We start from the raw sequence: 25,302 nt of genomic DNA on the forward strand, positions 1-25,302 counted from the left end.
GGGTGGAAACTCAGAGGGATCATTAATCAAAATTAAAAGCGTCGGATGAGAAGCGTAACTTGCCAATATGCCATTTACGACACGGAGTGGCAAGGAACGGCTGAGGCCCTGGCCTATGTTCATGGCTAGTGGTTCGGATTCACATGAGGATGGAAGCACTCATCCTTTCGCTAGAAAACTGCAGTGCCACTCCTAGATGGGCCAGGTGTTTGTGTCGGCCACTTGGGTCGCTTAGCTTAGCCACACAGCTACCTCATTGCACCTCTTTTTTTTCTTTGCATCATGTGCTGTTTGGGGACTATTTTTTAAATCTGCCATCCTGTCTGACACTGCAGTGCCACTCCTAGATGGGCCAGGTGTTTGTGTCGGCCACTTGGGTCGCTTAGCTTAGTCACACAGCTATCTCATTGCGCCTCTTTTTTTTGTTTGCATCATGTGCTGTTTGGGGACTATTTTTTAAATCTGTCATCCTGTCTGACACTGCAGTGCCACTCCTAGATGGGCCAGGTGTTTGTGTCGGCCACTTGAGTCGCTTAGCTTAGCCATCCAGCGACCTTGGTGCACCTCTTTTTTTCTTTGCATCATGTGCTGTTTGGGGACTATTTTTTAAATCTGCCATCCTGTCTGACACTGCAGTGCCACTCCTAGATGGGCCAGGTGTTTGTGTCGGCCACTTGGGTCGCTTAGCTTAGTCACACAGCTACCTCATTGCGTCTCTTTTTTTTCTTTGCATCATGTGCTGTTTGGGGACTATTTTTTAAATCTGCCATCCTGTCTGACACTGCAGTGCCACTCCTAGATGGGCCAGGTGTTTGTGTCGGCCACTCGGGTCGCTTAGCTTAGTCACACAGCTACCTCATTGCGCCTCTTTTTTTCTTTGCATCGTGTGCTGTTTGGGGACTATTTTTTAAATCTGCCATCCTGACACTGCAGTGCCACTCCTAGATGGGCCAGGTGTTTGTGTTGGCCACTTGGGTCGCTTAGCTTAGCCATCCAGCGACCTTGATGCACCTCTTTTTTTCTTTGCATCATGTGCTGTTTGGGGACTATTTTTTAAATCTGCCATCCTGTCTGACACTGCAGTGCCACTCCTAGATGGGCCAGGTGTTTGTGTCGGCCACTTGGGTCGCTTAGCTTAGTCACACAGCTACCTCATTGCACCTCTTTTTTTCTTTGCATCATGTGCTGTTTGGGGACTATTTTTTAAATCTGCCATCCTGTCTGACACTGCAGTGCCACTCCTAGATGGGCCAGGTGTCTGTGTCGGCCACTTGGGTCGCTTAGCTTAGCCATCCAGCGACCTCGGTGCAAATTTTAGGACTAAAAATAATATTGTGAGGTGTGAGGTGTTCAGAATAGACTGGAAATGAGTGGAAATTATGGTTATTGAGGTTAATAATACTATGGGATCAAAATGACTCCCAAATTCTATGATTTAAGCTGTTTTTGAGGGTTTTTTGTAAAAAAACGCCCGAATCCAAAACACACCTGAATCCGACAAAAAAATGTCAGGGAAGTTTTGCCAAAACGCGTCCGAATCCAAAACACGGCCGTGGAACCGAATCCAAAACCAAAACACAAAACCCGAAAAGTTTCCGGTGCACATCACTAATCTGGACAGAGGGCTTGCTGCGCTTACCACGCATTGGGTCTGGTGGCTCGCTTCGCTGGCCACAGGTTATATTCTCACTCGGTTGGTGACATGGACCCACCAACCGAGTGGGAATTGGCCTCAGTTGTCGGGAATCCGGGTGTCTGTATTTCTCCGTGATTGGTTGCTCTCCTGAACGCCTCAGATCCCGACAGCCGGTATATTAACTGCATCCTGAGCCATCAACTTCATTTCACCATTTCTTCAATATTTTTTTAAAACAATGAACTACACAGAGTAAAGTTGAACCAAGTTTATTTTCATTAATCAGTAAATGTTTCACATCCTGCCACAACCTGCCATTCTACACATAATTCCTTTAATATGGTACATAGTGTAAAACAAGTTTTAATAGATGTTAGATAAAAAACAGCCTAAAAATGCTGTATCACATATTAGATGTGTTGTATTGATTGCATGTACACATGTACTAGACAGTATGTTTCATAAGAAAATCCACTGAACGTGACTCAGTAAAGACACCACATTTCCTGCAATGCTCCACTGGTTGTCTGTTACATAGGCAGTAATAGGAATGATGCCTGCATACACCTCTTACTTAAGGCAATTTCAACAATTCCTAACACAACAATCAAATATACAGCTATTTGCAGCAATACAGTATTTTCTAAAATCAACACAATTTTAAGTCAACCACCTTCGAAAGATGACATACCAAGCTAAGCATGCATAAATCAAGATCTGTCATTAAAAAGGCAAAACAAATCAAGTGTTTGGGACTAGTTTGATGACGAAACAGAGAATGCTGCATTGTATTCTATACTACCAGCCCATCAGTCAACATCTCTTTGGCCCAGATTTATCAAGCCTTGGATAGTTATAAATAGCACGGTAATAAAGTGCCAGCCAATCAGCTCTTAACTGTCATTTTTCAAACACACTGTGGGGCACATGTTTTAAGCCTGGAAAAGTGATAAAGCAGTGATAAGTGGAAGGTGATAACACACCAGCCAATCAGCTCCTAACTGCCAATTTACATATTGGAGCTGATTGGCTGGTTTGTTATCACCTTGCACTTATCACTGCTTTATCACTTCTCCAGGCTTAATACATCTGTCCCACAGCATGTAACATGGCAGTTAGGAGCTGATTGGTTGGTACTTTATCACAGTGATATTTATCACTCTCCAAGGCTTGATAAATGAGGGCCTTAATTTGGAAGTGGCTAGGGACATATCGCTCAACAATAAGATAGTAGCCACTCTAGTAAAATAATGAAGGCCCCAATCATGTTATTTTATAGCACATCAATTATTATTTTATGTTACACACTATTGGCATGTTAACAGCTATTTGCTAACAAGGAGCACTAGTCCTGTCTAGGCTTGTATTCTACCCCTCTTCCCCAAAACACACCATAGAGATATATGTTATACAGTATGCCTGTATTATACCAACTATGTAAAATCTCCGCTGCACATTTATGATTGATTAGAACTAATTAGTGCATAATCATATTGATGAAAATAAAATATTATTGAGATATTGGACAAGTATGGAGAAAGGAAAACACTGTACAACTTGCACCAATCTAGAAACAGGCCCATTCAAAAAGTAAATGGAATACGTATGTCTTGCAATAATAGGTTGCTATTATGATGTTGAAATAAACGTTAATTGTTTGTATTGTGTTTATTGATAACATGATAGAATAATAATTTCTGGCACATGAAAGTTTGATGTTGTCTATTGTATTATGCTATTTTAGCTTTTCCATGAACATTAATAGGTAACCCTTCCTATACCTAATTTATTAGCGGCTGATTACATCACATGATATGTGTGCGGCCAACTTAAGTGGCATATATATGATTTTATTTGAATAGGACAATACATAAACAATTTCTTTGAGACTGTTGTATATACACATGTAAGCATAGATCAGTACACAAAAGTTCTCTATACAGTGGCATATACGAAGGAAGCTAAAAATAGGACTCAGAGCCCTATGGAGGAATAGGACGATAAACAATTTATTTGAGACTGTTGTATATACAAATGGGTGCTTGGACATGTAAGCATAGATCAGTGCACAAAAGTTCTCTATGCAGTGGCATATATGATGGAAGCTAAAAATAGGACTCAGAGCCCTATGAAGGAATAGAGACTATTCCTAGAGTGATGTTAGCAAGCATCTGGTTGGCCAAATATTTTGCTTGCCACAGTCCCAAGACAGACATGTTCTCCAATAAACACATTACGCCAAACCAATAAGATTTAGTGAGAAAAAAAAAGTGGTCAAGCCAATGCACATCAGCCTTTATCTGGTTGGCCCTATGAGGCAAATGTATTAAGCCTGGAGAAGTGATAAAGTGGAAGGTGATAACACCAGCCAATCATCTCCTGTCATTTTTCAAATACAGTCTGTAACTTGACAGTTAGGAGATGATTGGCTGGTGCGTTATCACCTTCCATTTTATCACTTCTCCAGGCTTAATACATCTGCCTCTATATATTTATAAAATATCGAAGCCTTAGATCACAAATGGAGAAAGTTTTTCACACTCTCAACTTCTGATCCCTATATTTTGCTCCTTTCAAAATTAACCCTGAAGCAGATGGGAGTATACTATCACAGTCCAAGCACCTTTGTGTATACCTCATTTTACGGAAATATTTTTGACATGTAGCAGCAACTAGCAAGCTTTTAATATAGGCAGGTAATTTATGAAAGCTCGGAGAGAGATAGAATTGTGAGAGATAAAGTACCAGCCAATCAGCTGCTGCCTTACATTTTACAGTATGTGTTTAAAAAATGACAGAAGCTGATTGGTTGGTACTTTATCTCTCACAATTTTATCTCTCTCTAAGCTTTGACAAATACCCCCATTGGTTCTCCAGAGGAGGTCAGCACAGCTCTGTTTAAAAAAAAAATGGATTCTAGATTAAATAATACTAAATATTTCCCCACCCAAATGGTCTCCAAATATTTTAAACCAAAATAGATAATACTGGCCAGTATTACTCTGCCTTATACTTATAAACAAAATGGAATTTCCCTTATTCACAGAGAGAAAGTTAACAAGAATGATACAGTATGTGTAGATGTCTGAAGTAACACGTATACAGTGTAAGGTGGTGTACGTATATAACAGGAAACAGTGCGCTCAGATTTATCCACGGAACATTACCTTTACACCTTTACCTTTAAGCCCAATGTACTGTAAACATGAATGTAAGGATGGTACCAATGGTTACCCAATCTCTGCGACCTAAGGAGAACTAATGGGTTTCCAAACTTAACCCAAACGTATTGGAGTGGAAAACAAGAAAGTATCTCCAGTGTAACTTAATAAGCCCAAACATGTGTAATGAATATTCAACTGTACAATGAAATGATCTTGTGCATGGAAAAAGGCTATATATTATGTTATCTTTAACTGTCATTTTTACATACTGTATGTTTCCATTGCTATATTGCCAGTAACAGGAGTAATAACACCAATTGGACCGAAAGAAAAATATGCATCAGAAATTTGCCCCATACTTCAGTGATAGTTTGGAAGACTCTAGCAATGTATATAGAGTAATTTACAATATGTGACAGAACATAGAATACTGTGACTCTATGAAGAGGCCTTCCACAGACCAGTCTGAAACAGTATAGTGCTATCCTTAATACCTTAGCAGACATAAGCAGAACAAGCCAAGTCTAGTACCTTCTTCCTCTGGAATCCTTGATCACCCAGCTCATAAATTAAATCTAAAAAAACTTTAAGGTTAATCAAATCCAATTAGAGTAGTTGTTATCAAATAGATGCTAACAGCAGGCATCTCTGTGACAAAATACAGTATCAGTAAAAGGCAAAATATGAGACGTGTGAGGAATATACAGCATTTTTTTTTTTTTTTGCTACTAACATTGTCAACATAATCAGATCAGCACAGTTAAGTGTAAGTCAGAGATGAGCAAAATTGGGTTTTGCAGCAGAATATGCCAGTTTGAAGAGGTGTTAAATACTAGCAATACAATCGACTAATTCAGCTTTTGAACATAATGGCATAGTCTATTTATAGCCATAGCAGTTACCAACTTTGTGGGCCTCATTTCTAAGAAATCCTCAAGGGAAGATCCCAAGGGCAACAACGGGAGATAAGGGGGGCGGGGGGCAGGTTTACAAGCAAAGGAATGTTGTACCTTGTTAGCCTCCAGAGGATGATGTTGTAGGGGTAGTAGATGCCTTTGTAAGATAATATTAACAGCCCAATATGAAATGATGCCTTTTTAAAAGGAAGGCCTTTTCTACCGCCAGATATCTTTACTTTATTGGCTGTCATATTGTTTCTTTTCATTGACAGAGGGCACAACACAAAGCTGCTTTCTGATTGCAAATGTATGCAATACTGAGAACCCAGATAGACCCTGCTGTAGCAATGACTTATAAAGAACATATGAGAGGGCCAAAAGGATAAAGAAATGTATTTTGTAAAAGCTGGCGGAGCGCATACAAGAGACAGTAGATCAAAATTGCTGGAAGGTGAACTCACTTATTCATTTCTAACTGAAAAGCAACTGATAAAGTTGCACACTGATTTCTACTTACATGAGCTAGTGCATAAAAGTCGTCATTATCATACGTTCTGTTATGCATCAACTTTATATAACAGGCTTACTAAATGATATTGCACACCTTTGCAGGCAATCACATTTTGTCCAGTAATTTTGCAAGTGATGTTATACTGACATTTCTCACATAATAGGCCGGATGTAATGCCGTCTGAGTTCGGCTGCCGTGCTCTTCAAGGCTTAGTACATCTGCCCCTAATTACTGATTAGAAGACACAGCTGCACAAACCAGAGCATTGTATGTCTCCTTCAGCTCTTTCCTTTCCATAGCTGCCTTCTTACCATAATATGACTGGCATGGACAGCCACTGACAACATAGTAAGCCGATAATTGCACCATGTACATCAGACGTTCCAAACTGATTATATGGGAGATGTATCAAAGCGTGGAGAGAGATAAAGGGGAAAGAGATAACGTAGCAGCCAATCATCTGTAATTTTTCAAACACAGCCTGTAAATTGACGGTTACTGTAGGAGCCGATTAGCTGGTACTTTATCTGTCTCACTTTCTATCTTTCCAAACTTTGATACTTCTCCCCTTACTATCAAAGCCATTTTAAATACAAAGGCAAAAAATAATGTATTTTCCCAATATCTATGAATGTACGGTTTGCAACAAGTTACATATTGTTTTCCTTGTATTTATTAATAATGATAATCATCATCATCATCATCATCAGTAATTTTGTTTTTGGCTGATAGTACTCAAGTTTAAAAACTTTTGAAACCAATGTAATTGGGGTACGATATTTGAGTTGCAACTGGCAAGCTAAAAACCTCTGATGTAGATGGTTGCAAAAGTGGATGACAGGATAGCCTACTAGGGACAGAAACCAATGATCATTTTACACTGTTTTTCTATTCTAAACATTAAGTATTAAGTGGTGAAAAAAATGTTTTATTGAGGATGGAGATCGCTGTACTTTCCCAGAATTCAGGCTTTCTGGTGACTATTGAACATAATCATATTTAGTGGGAACAGATTTATATAATGCCATCACATTGCCCAAATAGAATATACATATAAAGACAAAAATGCTGGTGAAAGCAACAAGCTTTTTATGGTCAAACCCTAGTTAAATGATGGTTCTACAAGGGAACACCAAAGGTGAGACAATTATTATTGGAATCTTATTAAAGTACTTAATTGTTAAACTTACGGTATTCTATAAACATAAAAACCTTGAAAGTAAACAATACATTTCCAGAAAGATATTTGTAAGTATCTTTTAATAAAGCATTTTACAATAAATAATTAAAATCTATGCCCTAGATTTATAAAACATGTAGTTTGGCACACCTAAATTCAGTTACAAAAAAAACCAAACATGAATAATGGTGGCTTGGCCTTAGCACACTACAATAAATAAAACCTTACTCATTTTACGTGTGGCCTTACTTTGTATGTTAAGTAGTATTATGCACTGTTTATTTACTGTATTAACTCTGCTAAAGGTATATTCCACTTCCATGTATTGTACTTGTTCTTTTGGACTTTCATTAAACACTGCAGACTACTCACATGTATCATAATCAAAGATTGTCTGATATTAGAGAATACAATTTGCTTTAAATTCACAGTGAAACCTACAAAGTAAAAATTGTAAAATTTTTTATTTTCTTTCAAAATTGCCTATATATATATATATATATATATATATATATATATGTGTGTGTATATATATATATATATATATAAAAGATAAGTGCAGTGCAAAAATGTGTTGTGTGATATACAGTAGTCCAAGCAATTTGCGACCTGGTTTCACAACCTATAAAATCAGGTTTCACAACCTAACCTATAAAGTATTATGTGTTAACGAGCAGGTCAGTTTATAATATTTTAAATCATCCTAAATAATTACTGCATATAATAAACCATTATAGACAATATTAAAATATAACAAGCAGATCTTCTAGCCATTAACAGGTATGCATGTTTAAGCACAGTGATTTTATTGATCAAGTTTGTTAGTTGGTTTGTTTATTGATTGATTGAAAAACCCTTTTAAAGTAGCATCACAGTTTTGCAGTAGATGACTCTAAGGCTCAGCCAGCTGCTGCAATAATTACTTAAATAAAAAAAATAATTTACAATATGCTGTTGTTATTATTGCAAATGATTATTAGAGTAGCTATAGTAACTCTCCATTATGCAGCAAATAAGGCTGAACAAGAAAATATTTTATGGAACTCACAAGGAAAATGTCCTTAAACATAACAAACGTCTTTCAATGTGTCTGCAATGAAAGAGTAAAGCGGCAAATACAGTACAGAGATCTTAAAATGGCTCCAATTCCGGTATTCTCACTAGGACAATTCTCTGAAACAAACTGGAGCAACTGTGGTTTTCACCAAATAACTAGTTTTGATTTGTAATCATTAATGTTTCTCTCAAAATGTAATAACAATATAAAAGTTCAATTCAACAATTTGCAGGCCTATGCAAATAACCAATTATCTGAGCAAAAACCGATGCAAACACAGCCTTGTAGTAAATGCAGGGGCATATTTGAAAAAAGATAGCAACTAACCAATCAGCAACCAACCAATCAGAGTTTATCACTTGTGTAGCTTCATTTAAAAAATTAAAGCAAATATCTAGCTAGTAACAATGATGACATTTTTTCGTGCCCCTTTTCTTAAATGTCCTCCATACAATATTTGGTATTATGTAGAGATATGCGCGGACCCCTGTGTTTTGGTTCTAATCCATAATCGTGTGTTGGTTTTGACAAAACCACCCTCAAGTGTTTAGGTTCAGATTCGGTTATTGGTTTGGGTTTGGTTTCCTTTAAAATCGATAAACATTGACCTAAAACAAAAAAATTATAAAAATTGTCAAGAACTGCTAAAATCATGAAATGTGGACCTGTTTACATGCAATCCAAAACCCAAGTTTGGTTTTTAAATTCAAGCTCCGACTTGACAACAGACCTGAGCCGAAACTCCATTCCACTGGAAACCCCAAACTGATTTCGAACTGAGACTTGGAACCCCTAAGTTCAGGTGTGTTTATATTTCAGGAAACCAAACCCCACATCTCTAATATTATGAGTTAGACCACATTTACAAAATGACCATATGTGGAACCTTTTAAATAAAATCTTAATGCTGGTAAATGTCTTGAGCTAAGCAGCAATGTTTCTTTATGCGTATTTCACTCGCTTGGCTGTACATTTTGATATGATGTACTGTACATGAACACTGGAGACCAGCATAGAAAGTGGGAATTAAGTATGTGTTCTCCTATCCTCAAAGGTATAAAATCTATAAATCTGAACACTATCATAGTAGTTCCCCTCTCTTAGTTTTACTTCTATTTTGTATATGGTTGCTAGCCTATCCTTTCTTTGACATTGCACTGTCTCCATTACCAAATGATAAATAAAGACGTGTAAAATTCAGTACTTTAAGCTCACTCCTTTGATTGTGGGATATTTTATTGCCGTATACAGTATTTGAACTTGTCAAAGGTATGCTGTAGCATTGGTACTGCACCACTGTATCTAGATGGTCTCCCTAGCACTGTCCAAGGTGTACATCTACTCTCCAATCTTGGGAGACGCTACAGAAAGCTAAAAACCAAAAAGTACAACCAAGTTTGAAAAAAAAAAATAAGAAGAGCTAAAGGTGTAAACACACAAAACTTCACCTTCTGACCACTTTAAATTCATTCCTTTTATAAAAAAATAACATATTGATTTACTCCTAGAATACTGCTGGGTTTAGCCTAAAATAAAGCTTACATTAATCAGGAGAGTATGGACTACCGTTAGCACATGTGGCATGTTTGTGTATAAGGGCCCTCATTCCGAGTCGTTCGCTCGGTATTTTTCATCGCATCGCAGTGAAATTCCGCTTAGTGCGCATGCGCAATATTCGCACTGCGACTGCGCCAAGTATCTTTGCTATGAAGAAAGTATTTTTACTCACGGCTTTTTCATCGCTCCGGCGATCGTAATGTGATTGACAGGAAATGGGTGTTACTGGGCGGAAACACGGCGTTTTATGGGCGTGTGGATGAAAACGCTACCGTTTCCGGAAAAAACGCAGGAGTGGCCGGAGAAACGGGGGAGTGGTTGGGCGAACGCTGGGTGTGTTTGTGACGTCAAACCAGGAACGACAAGCACTGAACTGATCGCACAGGCAGAGTAAGTCTGAAGCTACTCTAAAACTGCTAAGTAGTTTGTGATCGCAATATTGCGAATACATCGGTCGCAATTTTAAGATGCTAAGATACACTCCCAGTAGGCGGCGGCTTAGCGTGTGTAACTCTGCTAAATTCGCCTTGCGACCGATCAACTCGGAATGAGGGCCAATATATGAAGCTATTGTTTCTGTTCTTTAACATTGTGCAAAAGGAGCCAAGTGGGGCGCTTCTCCGCCAAGGTGCTTCTGGGAGGTGCAAATGTTGTCCCACTTAAAGTGCAGCATAGCAAGCAAACTCCTCCAAGCCGTCTTAATAAAGGAAATGATTGGGCCCCCTTTCCAGAGAAAGGATCAGCCCTAATAGTGCACCATCTCCACTTCTGTCGCATTTCAATAATCTTACTCCACAAAATAAAACCTCACTTTGCACTGCTTTGCAAAACTAGGCACAGCTACTCTGTACTTAATAAGAAACACAAAGACCTATGTAATTGCTAGCACAAAATTCTGCCCCTACACTAATACATCCACCTTATAGCAAAACTCTGCTCTTTTTGCAGAAATCTATAGGTACTGGTGCAATATGAGGTGTATGGCAGCTGTTTTGTGCTTTGTAAATGACACTCAAAGTTTCCAATAAGCTTTCCAATTGAAAGATTAGCTTGCCACTCTGGTTGCATAACCTGAATAAACTTTACTGTTCTGTTGTGGCATAATGTAGACATTTTTTCTGTGTCATCTTCGATATCTTATTGCTAATGTACAGAGGGAACACTGAAAGTGGTCATTAACTTTCTTTAAAAAAGAAATAAATAAATAAAGTATGTAGTTCAAATATAATTCAACAAACTAATTTTTTACCATGTAGTTTATTTGTATAAACTGTCTAATATTCTCATGGGGAATGATATACAGGGTGTTTAAAAAAAAAAAAGGTAACAAACTTTTTTCCGTACTCATACATTGCTTGTGGTGCTGCAGGGTCTGCGGGAATGTCCTTTATTATGATTAGCCACGAACCCTGTTTGCGGGAATATTTCCACCTTAGACAGGATTGGTTTGTTTAGTGGTGCAGGTCTCTGGAAATTGTCCTGGAACCCACTAGTTATGGATGCCAGGGAAGGCCCGCCATTCCGTACTGTCCCATAACTTCGGAAATAATGTTCCACTCACCATGCACATTCCTGGATAGTGTACCATGGCATACCAGCTGTCACTAAACATCTACTGTAATATATAAAGCCCCTTTCACATCTCCAATGCCGGATCCCAACCGGGAATTGGAAACGGGTCCTTCCCGGGTGGGATCCAGCATTGGAGCTCATCGTTGGCTTCCCGACCCAGCACTATGCCAGACTGGTTGCCATAGCAGCGGAGGGCGGAGCCAGCAGCAGGGGTGGAGGCTGCACTGGGAGATGAGCTCATCTCCGCGCCGCCTCTCCCTATGTAGTAAACGGGTCCCGGGTCGCATCGACCCGGGAACCCGTTCACACTGCCACTGATCCGGTATTCAACCCGGGAATAACCCTTCTTATAACCTGGGTTGAATTACCAGGTCAGGTGACCCGGGAATTCTCCAAGGCCCCTTTCACATCGCACAGTGACCTGTGTTGACCCAGCATATTCCACATACAAGTTTCAGTTAGCCTTTTTGGAAACACCCTGTATCTATATAATACCAAAGCAATTTGATAAATGAGGACCTACTGTATAAATAGGATTATGTTGTAACATACTGTAGATTCCATGAAAGTTATCAAACAATACTAATGTTTAATCTAGTTTTATAATCATTTTAATTAACTTGCAAAAAATGACAGTTTTTATGTGGCTGTACTATGGATAAAATACATTTAAATTGACAAATCTAGCATTTATGAGACATTTTATATTTTAGGTGTGTTCACTTTCATACATAAACCGTATAGGTAGCATTGGCCCCATGAGTATATGTACAGTTGAGGCATATTTTTGGGACCACCTCATTTCAGCTCATAACAATATAATCAATTTTATGGTTACCTAGAATTAAAGAGTATCTCAAATTGCAAACTCCTCTAAATTGTATTTTTGCAAAGGAATTAAATATATACTGTATGGGCAAGTTCTACTGGCCAAGACGATTCTCCACCTTAAGGTGTGTATACACGGTCAGATCATTGCAATGCCCAATTTTGACTCTGCGATTTCCCTTGAGCTCCCCCAGATCCCAGATAGCGCAGATTGTACAGATTTTGACTATCTATGCTTGAGATTTTGTCTATGTACGATTTTGACTAAATGCCAATTTTGACTATACTTTGTACTAGATCGTACACTAGATAGTCAAGATTGAATTGCCTGCACAGTCTATCTAGACTTACGATACCGACCCCGCAAGAGCGCGCTTTGGGATCGAATCTGTATCGCAAGCTACCTTGAGATATGCACTAACTTTTCATAAGATTTTGACTATATAGTCAAAATCTTATAGATTTATCTCACCGTGTGTACACACCTAAACTCTTCCATCAATTAAAGTGATACATACTTTACAAAGCAGATACTACTTTCCAGAGACATGACATCTGATTTCTGCAGCATTGCTGTCTCAGGGGTGAAACCAAATCACTCTGCTAGTCAGGGTGACAGCAATATAATGGTAAATTGAAGGAAAACTGCTAAAAAGATGCTGTTGCCTTTAGCAACAATTCAGTTTATTGCTCATTCTTCTAGTTCAATAAATGAACACACTATTGGTTGATTGTTTTATGTTGGGAGCTATTTGTTCTACACAAAATTACATATTTTTCACTTACAAAAAAAATCACATATTCACAGTTCATTAATTACTGTGAGAATGTTCCACTATATTATGAATTGACTTTAATTAAGCAGCAGAATGTGATACATCTGTTGATGTTTCCTAATTCTTATTTCAACCTTTACCTAACTCCGATAATGGGCTACATGCATTGATAGTACTGAAGTTCCAACATTACATTTTTTAAATACTTGAAAATATGCATACTTTTTTTTCTACCCACTTTGCAATTCTCTATTAGGGGGAAATTTACTAAACATCGATTTTGGTCGATTTTAACCAATTAAAAATCGATTAAAATAAATCTAAATTGATGTTAGTTTTCAGCACATTTGCTAAGTGTTATATACATTTTTAAATATTAATAAATGTGTGTTATACATCTGTCGATATTTCCGAATTCTTATTTCTTCCTTTACCTAACTCCGATAATGTGCTACATGCATTGATAGTTCTGAAGTTCCACCATTAAATTTTTAAATACTTGAAAATATGCATACTTTTTTTTCTACCCACTTCGCAATTCTCTATTAGGAGGAAATTTACTAAACATCGATTTTGGTTGATTTTAAGCAATTGGAAATCGATTAAAATGTATCTAAATTGAGGTTAGTTTTCAGCACATTTGTTAACAGGTGATTGTTCTATATAAATTTTTACAAATTAATAAATGTGTGTTATAACCCTGGAAGTACATCGGTTTTTATCAATTTTCATTGATTTTAAATTAATCAAAATCAACCTTTAGTAAATTGCACCCTCACTGTGCACATAGTAAATAAACATCGACTGGATTAATGTGGAATTAGAACATGGGACACAAAAAAATGTTTAAAACTGATAGAACAATAAAATATACCCCTCCCCAACAAAATCACATTATAAATTCCTATAATCCACAGTCCTGCATATACTGTATATAATTCACGTGATGTAAATATCATGTATAAACAACTGTAAATAACATATGTATACACTGTAAATCCTGATGTCATTACTTAAAATTGGGGATTGCTGATAGCATCACGACAGTATTCATTAAGTAAATGTATGGGCTATAAGGAATAATACACTGACTACTGTATTATGAACAATACTCCTACAGTAGGGAGTGAATTGTCATGTAAAATATGTTTTTCTAGTATGGATCATTTAAAACCTATTCTTCCTTAAAAACAAAACACAAGCTTAGCCATTCTCTTAAACTGACATTCAACAAAACCGTTTTAGTGTAACTTTGTTTTATTTCACTTTCTGTTTAGGTTTCTACATGAGCACAACATTAATCAAATATCATCATTTTGTGAGCATTTCCTTGATACTGTACTCTCTTCTCGGTACCGGGTGACATTACAAACTGAGAAAGACATCCTTGTAAACTTGTACAGCAATTCATTTACACAGGCAGAGAATGCCAAATTAAATCATCTATATTTAACAACTTTTATAAGTAATAATTCTGACCAGCAGGGATTGAAAAAAATGATGAGTTCCTCTTTGTGCAATTAAGTGTGCGAGCCATACAGAAAAACAGATGTTTTAAAGGCTTCTTAGCAACAATTCTTTGCCTTATCAGAGAAATGTGTGCTTGATCTCTTTCTGCTCAAATTAATATAAGAAACAAGTCTGAAAGTTCTTGACTTCAATGGATAAATCTGGTTTTAAAATAAGTCCTCAACCAGTTATATCCTTATTTATTTTTTTGTGAATAAAATTCCAAGCAAGTTACCCGGGGCTCACAACACGAGCCTAGGAAATGGCACACTAGAAAAGATACAAGTATGAGGCAGTAAGAATGAAAGAGGCTCCGTTGTGTAAGGCCATCTCTGTATTCCGTCAAGTCTTTCCTTACTGGTAAAGCTGGGGTCACCAATGATGTACATCGTTCTGATCAATGGACTTTGGATCCCAGTATCCTTTTAGCCCTCATAAAAACTAAAAAGAAAACAAGTGTTCCAGATCTTGTCATACCCATTCTTGCACTGGTCGTTTGTAGTATGTTACATTTTGTTGCACACCTTTGTTTTTAAATTGAAAAATAGTATATACCAAGACCAGGATGCACAGGGACAATATGCATGGGATTACCACTGCTATAGCGTTTACAGTGCTTGGCACATCATTTATTGTAACCATTATATCCACATCATCATGTGGTAGATGTCTGTCTTTGCTGTTGTCCACATCTTTTTGGTTGCAGCCCATCCAATCTTTAACAATTGATCTTGGATAACCCAACTCAACAGACAGCTTCTGATTATCAAATTTCCAGTATTCCTTTCCTTTATAGAAATAAGTGTAAGCTGTGAAAAAGCACAACATAATTATATTAGGCATTTGTAATAAAAATCTGTAGCAGGAGTGATAGACTATAACAAAGGCAGCGGGCACACTGTGTACAAGTAGTTAAGAAGTTCACCCAAATTATAAAATGCATTACTAAAATTCACAGTAAATGTTTGTAAAGAGCAATGTATAAATTTGTATCCCTTAATGGAAAAACGTGTCAGTGATATATACGTTCCATATGTGGGACCTTTAAGAATTATCTATATTTTTTTAGAACTCAATATAACCAAATCATATTTCATATGTATATGTGCAGAAAATCATACCAGGTTTGATGAAATGAATAATATATATATGGCATTTTCCATAAGAAAGTTATAGTATATTTTGAGGAGGATGCCTCAAAGTAGGGGGACGTCGCTGGACTTCGCCAGAGTGGTAAATAGTGTTTTATACTAATGGCATATTCATTAGTATTCCGGCGATACTAAATAACATATGCCGCTGGTAATAAGCATTGTTGCTAAAAGAGAACCTTGGTTTTTATAATGTTATATGTAGGTAGTGAATGTTTGGTTTACACTCATGTTGCTAATTACACTCATGTTGCATGTTGGCTTTTGATAACAATTTAAATAAGACTTTCTTAGTGTCAGTTCTTTAAATGTTAATGTTCTTTAAGTATTATTTTTTTTAAGTATGAGATTGTTTATTTCTTAGTGTAAAGATGTTAAGTTTAAAGTATTGAAGATTTTTAAATCTCAACAGTATTTGAAACCAGTATGAACATGGTTTAATGCCAATGTAGGTCATGGGATATACACACATACTATATGGTCAAAATTATGTGGACACCTGAACATCACTCCTGAAGGTGCTTGTATCATTCCAAAATCATGGGTATTGAAACACAGTTGATTCCTCTTTGCAGTTATACAGTGTATCCCTACATACAGGTAGCTTTTGGAAAATGGCTGCAGGGATTTGAATTAACAGCATTAAGGATGGCTCTTATTTTGGGTGATATGGTCTTGTGGCATCCAGGAGAGACCTTGCTGACAAGCTGGATATCAATCCGCAGGGGTTAACAACCCCCCCCCCCTCCCTATCTGTGTCATCATTAGCAAGTAAATGACCCCTTAAGCTGGGGCCTGGGTGGAGGAAAACAAGGAAAGTGAAGGGGGAGGTGGACTACAAAAGGTGTTAGCTGGAGCACAAAAGGAAGGGTCCATGATGGAGAGATGTGAAGCAGACAACGGAGAAAGTTATTGTACATGATGTGTGAAAGCCTGATATAGGAGACAAGAAAGAAAGGCAAGCAGCAAATTGGAAAGACAGTATCCAGAGAGACAAACTGCATTAAAGAGGTGACTGAGACTTGTTGTGCCACAGCCAGACCAAGCATTCCAGTGGAAATGAAAGCTCCAAGTCATCCCAGAATGTCCTGGAGTATGCTGTAGCATTGGATTTTTGGTCCCAGAAAAAAAACAATGAAAAACTGCCCAAGACCATTATTGCCTCCAACTTTATAGATGACATATATCTGGGCAGGAAGTGTTCTTCTGGCATCCACAAAATCCAAACTCAGCTATTACACTGCCAGATGTTGAAGTAACTTTAGGAACTGCATTTTCACTGTTTAAGAGTCCAAAAGCAGTGCACTTTACACCACTCCAGCTGACGTCTGACATTGTGCAGGGTGATCGAAAGCATGTGTTCAACTGCTCAGCCATGAAAATCCAACAAACTGTTCTTGTGCTGACTTTATTTCAGAGGGAGTTAGGAATTCAGTAGTGATTGTTGAGCTGACCACTGACAATTTTCACATGCTATGGGGGGAATTCAAATGTTTGAAAAGTCAGTTGGGTGTCTGTTTTTCCTGTCTATTAGATAGGAAAAACCAGACACCCAAGTGACTTTTCAAAGAATTGAATATCTCCCTATGTGTCCTAGCACTAGGTTCCATGTTATGAGCTTTGGTGGCCTACTGCTTCTCAGTTGAGCTGTTGTTGCTGTTAGATGTTTGCACTTAATAATAACTGCAGTTACAGTTGACAGGGACAGCTCTGGCAGGGCATCAATTTGACTAACTGCCTTTTTTTGGACAAGAGGCATCCTAGGATAGTGCCACAGCGAAAATCACAGAGCTCTCCAGTGAGACTCATTCTACTGCTAAAGTTTGACCAAGGAGAGGAAAATGGCAAACACACAGTGTACAAAGTGTCCACATACTTTTGAACATGTATTAAAATTTACTGAAACTTAATGAAAAAATGACTAGTCTGAATATAAAATTACTTGTCTTAGATTCATTTTTCTTCCTAAATAGTCATTATAGTTAAGGACTTTTGTACTTACTTTATGACAGTTGCTTTTTCTTTGTACTCAATAAAGATATTTTGATACTTACACCCTTCTTTGCTCACAAAAGCTCCCTGAGGTGCTTCTGGGATTCCTTTCCAAACAGTTATCGATTTAGGGTACCCAGGATCAGCTGTCCTCTTCTCCTCATTGTATCTCCAGTATCTATCACCCTTGAAGAAATAGGTTTTGCCAACCGGTTCCCATCGCAGAGCTGTGTCGATACCCTCTCGTGGGAGACAACTACCCAACTCTATTAAGCTGTGTGGATAGCCAGGCTCTGCTGTCACTTCTTTAAAGACCCAATATTTGTCTCCTGTAGTGGAAATATAAACAAACTGAATGAACATATCCCATTTCAGTTTACATGTTGCCCATTCTGCTAACATTTCTACTTATTTCTATCTAACATCACAGCCTTATTATATGTTACTACACATATTCCACAGATGCCCAACTATCACATTCGATAATCTACTGGCATTTAATCAATATTACTTTAACATCTTTCTGATGTCAGCGGAATCGGCAGAGGTGCAGTAGTTACTTATGGCAAAGGAACCAATATTTTGATGTTACCAGTGGGTTAAAATGATTTCTACATGCTTGCAGTTTCAGTACCTGAGAAGGAGTTTTACACAGAATTTGAGGAATATTTACTCAGACCTAACAGACCTTAACAGAATGGCAAACAGACCTTGAAGAGTATTGATTCTTGCATTACATATCACTCTTGAATTGCATGCTGTTTTGTTAACATCACTTATACACCAATAAACTGTACTTCTATGTTTTAATATAATATACTGAGTCTCAGAGTATATTTACTGATTGACATATACTCAAATTGGTGAAGGATTACATTTGGCTTTATCACAATATCTACAATCACACCAATGCAAGATATGTATTCAAAGTGCACCGATATTTTCACAAAATGGAGGTAGCAATTTTGTGGGCTAGCAAAACATTTATAGCATACATACTGACACTCTTGGTATGTGTGTGATCAAATGTCTCTTGAGGGAGTCTGCAACCTACCGGAATGTGAGCCAGCCAGAGAAGCAGGGGCCATAGAGGAAACACTGGTGACAGAAGTAATGACTACACCTGTGTGTTGGAATGGGTTGCCCTTTGGGTACAGCAAGCAGTACCTGCTCTTGGTACAGGTACATGAAAAAGTGTGCTACAGGAAAATAGCTGCCAGTGTCCAGCCCACAGATGCAGATTGCTTATAATGCCCCCCAGTGTATCTGCTGTATAACTGGTCAGTGAGATTGTTCTACACACAGAATATAAGTGTGACATTCATCACTACAGTTCAATATTGAACATAGGATATTCCTTATATTTCATGGAGAGTACATTTGCAAATATTTTTGGAACTTCCTGGACTATTGGGAAGGTAGGTTTTTCTGTGCCTCTTTGACAGCTAGGACTCACAGCAATGTCACTCACATGAAGCAACGTGATGTCCCAGCATCCCCCTGGCTGTGTCATTAAAGTGCTAACTGAATATTCAGTAGTGAGGCCAAATCAATCTGCAGTTTCTTGAGATAGGTACACACTTGCTTCTGTTTCTCTGGTTAATTTCCCCGTGTTGTGTCAGACAGGTGCATCTAGCTCATAGTCATGTCTTCAAATATTGTATGCCTCTAACTGTTCTATTTCCTGCCTATGTCTCTATTCCCTTTAACCTAGGTGAAGGGCTTCTTTAAAGGTTTGGACGTGGAACATTGGAGGTACTAATTAACCGGTGAAATGGAAGTGTGTATCTATCTTAAGAAACTGCAGATTGATTTTGCTTTAGTACAGGAAAGACATCTCACGTCAGAGTCGGATTGGCCCACTGGGGTACAGAGGAAATCCCCGTGGCCCACATTGCCTGAGGGCCCCACCCTTTCCTCTAATCTCAGGTTCCAGAGAGTAAATTCAAATTACAATAATAATAATAATTTTATTTATATAACGCTCTTTCTCCAACAAGACTCAAGGCGCTTTACAGACATCAAAAACAATGCACATACTACAGAAGATTTAAGTAATACAGCGATAGACAAGCAGCAGAGACATAAAAAAAGAAAACCCACACAGTAAGCATAATGCAGGATTGGTGTATGCATTTTGAGTAATAACTTCCATGGTTTGTGTATTCCACCCTCACAGTGTACCAGGTGAGGCAGCCATCTAGGGTGCACTGCATATGATTACCCTGGGTGGCATAGTCTACCCCTTGAAAAGATGACACAAAATCGGGTGATTGCAGCATCCTAACACTTAAAATAGGGTCCCAACAAAATCATCAGGTCCATGTATTTTTAATCCCATCCACAAGGGTACCAGATGAGGCAGCCATGTTGGGTGCACTACGAAGGTTACATTGTGGGAGATGAGCCATACAAGGGCCAAACGCATATATGGGAAAACTGACACGTGTGTTGTAGTATGCTATAACCTGTATGAAAAGATCCACATGGAGTACACCCTGCCTACAGAGGAACCATCTGAGGCAGCCATCTGGGGCGCACTGCATAGGTTGCTGCTGGCAGGGTGTGCAATCAGTAGAGGTACACATTACAGGAATAGCAAACAGTCAGGTGGAAGTAAACTAAGAAGAAAAAGAAGAAAAAAAACACATTTGCAGGAACCAAAAGACAAAGGAAAAAAGTAATAAAATTATTTTGAGAAAATGATTATACATTTATACAATTATACATTGTTACTGTTACAGAGTCAGTTATATGGTCCTAATGGCTGTCCAAGTCTCCGTGGGGGCTGATCTCACCCTGTGGTAACATGCCAAACCACTTTAGCATTGGCCCCTACCACTGTTCAGCAAAGGTTGGAGTAATCCGGAAACCTGAGCAACGCAGTCTTCTTATCCCTGGATGGAGAAATGGCTTTTGATCTCGTCACGACCATTTATAGGAGGATCTAGGTTGGTTTGGGTTCCCGGATGACTTCATACAGACCCTGCATACTTTCTGTTCAGATCCACTGCCTCAGGTTTCTGGTAATGGATATCTACCATCTGGAGTACGCCACCTGTGTCACCAAGAAGACTTCACACCAGCTCCCTCACACCAGTTGCGGTATGACTCACCCTGACTTTTTAACCTATTTGTCACCCCCTAAGTTCTTAAAGAGTGCCATCTCTTTTATTGTCTATTTTTTTGTGATTTTCATTTTGAATTCTACTTTGACAATCTGCTTTTATTGTTTTCTATTAAATATGATATTTTATCTTATCTTATTGCCATAAATTATCCTTCATGAATATTATCACGATAGTAACTGGTTCAACTGGGTAATGCCATCCTTATGACACAAACACACATACCCCAATACGCACAGAGGTTTCACTAGGGTAACCAGGTGTCATCTATTGCCATCTTAAACCCAAAGAATCGCCTGATTAAATCCTTCTACACAAACTTTAAGTATGATATTCTGGATAGCCATTTCTTTATATGTTTACAATTTAGACATTTTGCTCTTACACTTGCTTCTCCTATGCTCCATGACGATGATACTGATTGCATTTGTATTATGTTTCCTCCAACATCTATAAAACCAGATTGCTGTATGCAGAACTGCTTAAGTTTCGGCCTGAATGTTTTTGGGATTCTACAGTTAAAATCTGGCAGTGTATTGCACCATCTATTGATGGCCCTGACCTACTCTTTAAACACCACCTTTCCGATATATCTCCTCTGCCCTGCTTTAAGAGGTACATATTAAAGTTCTTCCCCAAGTATATATTTCCAAGGGTCAGCGGAGACATATGGTTGCAGAGAGTTGGACTACTGCCCCAAATGTCACATTTCTTCGGCCACTCTATTTTCATAATCCCTGGGGAATGCTCTACTCTAATTTTGATAATTGGTCTTTGGGTCCACATAAACGTACTATTTTGCCTCTGATAACAACTACTAAGACAGCTGCAAAAAATTGATTTTAAATAACTGGACGATTCATGCTCCTCTTTTATGTTCTGTAAAACAACTGCTTCTCCCATTTTTGTATTATGACAGGACAGCCACTTTGCCGGCTAGTGACAGTGGAATAATTACATTTTATAATAAGTGGCATTTCTTTATTGATAAGGTAGACTCTCAGCGGCAAACATATATATATATATATATATATATATATATATATATACACATATATGTTTTTTGAATCAACTACATGGTTTCTGTAAAGACTAGAGATGTGCGGGTTCGGATTTACCCGGATTTGCGCGGATTTACCTGGATCTCAAAACAGCATCTTATTGGCTCTTTGATGTCATGTGTTTTGGATAGCCAATAAGAAAAATCTGGATAAATCCAAAACTTGTGTTAACTTTGGCATTAAGAACCTAGTAAATACGAACCTTAATACAGGTTGAGTATCCCATATCCAAATATTCCGAAATACGGAATATTCCGAAATACGGACTTTTTTGAGTGAGAGTGAGATAGTGAAACCTTTGTTTTTTGATGGCTCAATGTACACAAACTTTGTTTAATACACAAAGTTATTAAAAATATTGTATTAAATGACCTTCAGGCTGTGTGTATAAGGTGTATATGAAACATAAATGAATTGTGTGAATGTACACACACTTTGTTTAATGCACAAAGTTATAAAAAATATTGGCTAAAATGACCTTCAGGCTGGGTGTATAAGGTGTATATGAAACATAAATGCATTTAGTGCTTAGATTTAGGTCCCATCACCATGATATCTCATTATGGTATGCAATTATTCCAAAATACGGAAAAATCCGATATCCAAAATACCTCTGGTCCCAAGCATTTTGGATAAGGGAGACTCAACCTGTATTATTGAGACTAACCCTTGTATTTAGTTATTGGCCACATGTTCAGGATTAGACCTTGCTGCCTACATGTGTGTGGTACTATGTGGCAAGGAGACACACCTGTATGTCTCCCTCCCCTTTACTCCCACCCCCTCACTTGTCTATATCTTTTGCTATGTTCTTTTATTATGATATATTTTGTATGTTTCCTCATCAGTTTACGATGTGTAGCAAACACATTTGTGCTACGTGTTCTTCTATATTTTTGTATGTTTTCTTTTTAATACATCAATCTGTCTTACCTTCTGTTAGCACTGTCATGCTTCTTTATTGTTTGACCTTTGGTTTCGATGTGGATAAACCTATGTTACTTTTGTACTTATCTCTATTAGAATAATAAAACCGTTTTCAAGACAAATAAACAAAAACAAAAAAACAGTCCATTGTAATGTCTGGAGAGGAAATGTAAGTACCTTTGAAGAACACAAATTTCCCATCTGAACGCTCATATGCTGCATCTATTTTAGCTGGCAGTCCTTTCCAGAACTGTTCAATCTGCATTGGATATCCTTCCTGTACTTTATTATTACGAAGCCGCCAAAACCAGCGATCCTAGAAAGTAAAAGATAAACGAGATATATGTAGCTTAACTGTACACTTTCATACAGTATATCACACTGTTTAATAACGTTGTAAGATTGGTGTTGTAATAGCAGTCTTTTATACAATCTGTGGAGCCTAGTACATCCCGCAAAAACTTTAACACCCTGCTGCATTTTCTTTTGAAGGTTACGACTGCACTATTTCTTCTTCTTCTTTTTCTCCTTCTACTTAACAGTACATTCTGTTGCGCTTTACAAATGGAAACAGCAGTAATAGAACAAAACTGGTTAATAACAGACACAGAGGTAGAAAGGCCCTACTTGCACTCTTACAATCTGTAGGGAAATAGTCACTGATAAATGTAGAAAACCCGGGATCTTGGTCAATGGAAAAGGAGCCAAAGTCCCGGGGTTGGGTACTTGCTATATCGGCCGTCGGGATCCTGTAGCTCAGCATACCGGCCCCGCAATCCTGACCGCCGGTATACCGACAACTATTCTCCCTCTTGGGGTGTCCACGACACCCCTGGAGGGAGAATAGCGTGGAGTGTGTAGCAAGCCACGTGCCCGCAGCACAGCGAGCCCGCAAGGGGCTCTTTTTTGCTCGCCCCGCTGGCGGCATTCTGGTGGTCGGGATCCCAGCGCCGGTATGCTGGGCGCCGGGATCCCAAGCACCCTCAAATCATACTACACCCGTCCCGGGTCCCTGACCAGGGTCATGGAGTTGAGACCCGGGAATTTGCCAGGTTGCAGTGGGAAAGGGGTATTGTTGAGTGCATATATTTTATAAGGTTAATTCCATAAAGCTTAATGTCATCACGGTTAGACCAAATCAAAAGAGATGATAAATTTTGCTTATTCTACATAGTCCAGCCCACGAGATGTTATATGGTGACAGTCACATAATAAAAATGATACACATTTTTGCCAAATTTTAGGAACAAATGAATTGACATGGGAGTGATGTGGTTATTACAGAGTGAGAATCCATTAACCTGACGGAATCTCTCAACAACTATTTCCACTTATTTATAAGAACACACTTCCTCTACAACAGTTAAAGAGAAAACAATCAAAATATGATAATAATATAAATGTACTGTATATATGTAGGTACGTATGTCTCCTACTTAAACTTTTACTAAATACATTCTTTGTCTTTCTAGATTTCATTACCCTGGGACACCATGCTGCACTTTCTACATTGGATATAATTGTCTCAACAATACAGCTTTGTGACACATGCCAGAGCAACAGATATTAACATGGTATAATTATATAAATATATACCTTAAAAGTACAGAATGGAATAGGAAAAAAATAAAAGTTCCACCATTACATACAATTCATTTCAAGTGATTAAAACTATTATTAAGCTTTATTATATGAAGAAACTCCTAATATAAATATCTGACAGGAGGTGGATGGAAAAAACAGTGAAAGTGAAGGTGATGGAGTAAACTGTATATACAGAGAGACGTGGCTTCCCAAAATAGCCCTACTGTAAAAGTGTAGAAAGTGGGTGTTTCTCACTGAGACTTGCATGGCTCAAAATGTCGCCACTTATTAAGCTATTCTTTCTCTCTGCCCCCAGGGGACATATTAAGCCATCCCTCTGTGTCCTTTTCCTCCTTTGAATGCTATTCTATCCACCACCTAACCTGTTCATCTTCAAATTGCTCTTATCTATCGTCTGGTAGGAAACTGGGATTGACCTTAGCAACATCCTCTGACATTGTCCCACTGGTCCATCTTACACCTTCCTTACCTTTTTTGCTACCTCGCTCCCCACTTTCTCTCCTCTGACCTTGTCTCCCTCATCATGGGTGACTTCATTATCCCCATTGATAACCTAATGAAGGGGCATTACCAGAACTTTGTGGGCCCCACAGAAACATTTTGAAGGGGCCTCTATCCCAATGCTTGTATAGACCCCTCTCTGCAGTAGTTCACTTTAGGCCCCATAATAGTGTGCTAGTTTATTTTATGAGCCATAGTAGTACCTTAGTTCATATTATTGCAGGGCTTTCAGTACATATTCAGTACAT

General features: G+C 38.2%; 1 protein-coding gene across 2 annotated transcripts in view; it reads right to left on the minus strand.

Moving 5' to 3' along the window:
• Positions 1–10,294: 10,294 nt before the first annotated feature.
• MMP24 (matrix metallopeptidase 24) overlaps positions 10,295–25,302 on the minus strand; it is a 336,545-nt gene continuing 321,537 nt past the window's right edge. Inside the window, exons 8-10 of one of the 2 annotated variants that reach the window (XM_063960118.1) lie at positions 23,126–23,264; positions 17,895–18,161; positions 10,295–15,498 (exon numbers count right to left, since the gene is read on the minus strand). In XM_063960118.1, the coding sequence (XP_063816188.1) occupies positions 15,161–15,498; positions 17,895–18,161; positions 23,126–23,264 (744 nt within the window). In that variant the 3' untranslated portion in view covers positions 10,295–15,160. The remainder of the gene's footprint in view (positions 15,499–17,894; positions 18,162–23,125; positions 23,265–25,302) is intronic. The other variant, XM_063960117.1, reaches the window with a different exon arrangement.

The sequence above is a fragment of the Pseudophryne corroboree genome, chromosome 3, assembly GCF_028390025.1.
Source record: "Pseudophryne corroboree isolate aPseCor3 chromosome 3, aPseCor3.hap2, whole genome shotgun sequence".
In the NCBI taxonomy this organism is placed as follows: Eukaryota; Metazoa; Chordata; class Amphibia; order Anura; family Myobatrachidae; genus Pseudophryne; species Pseudophryne corroboree.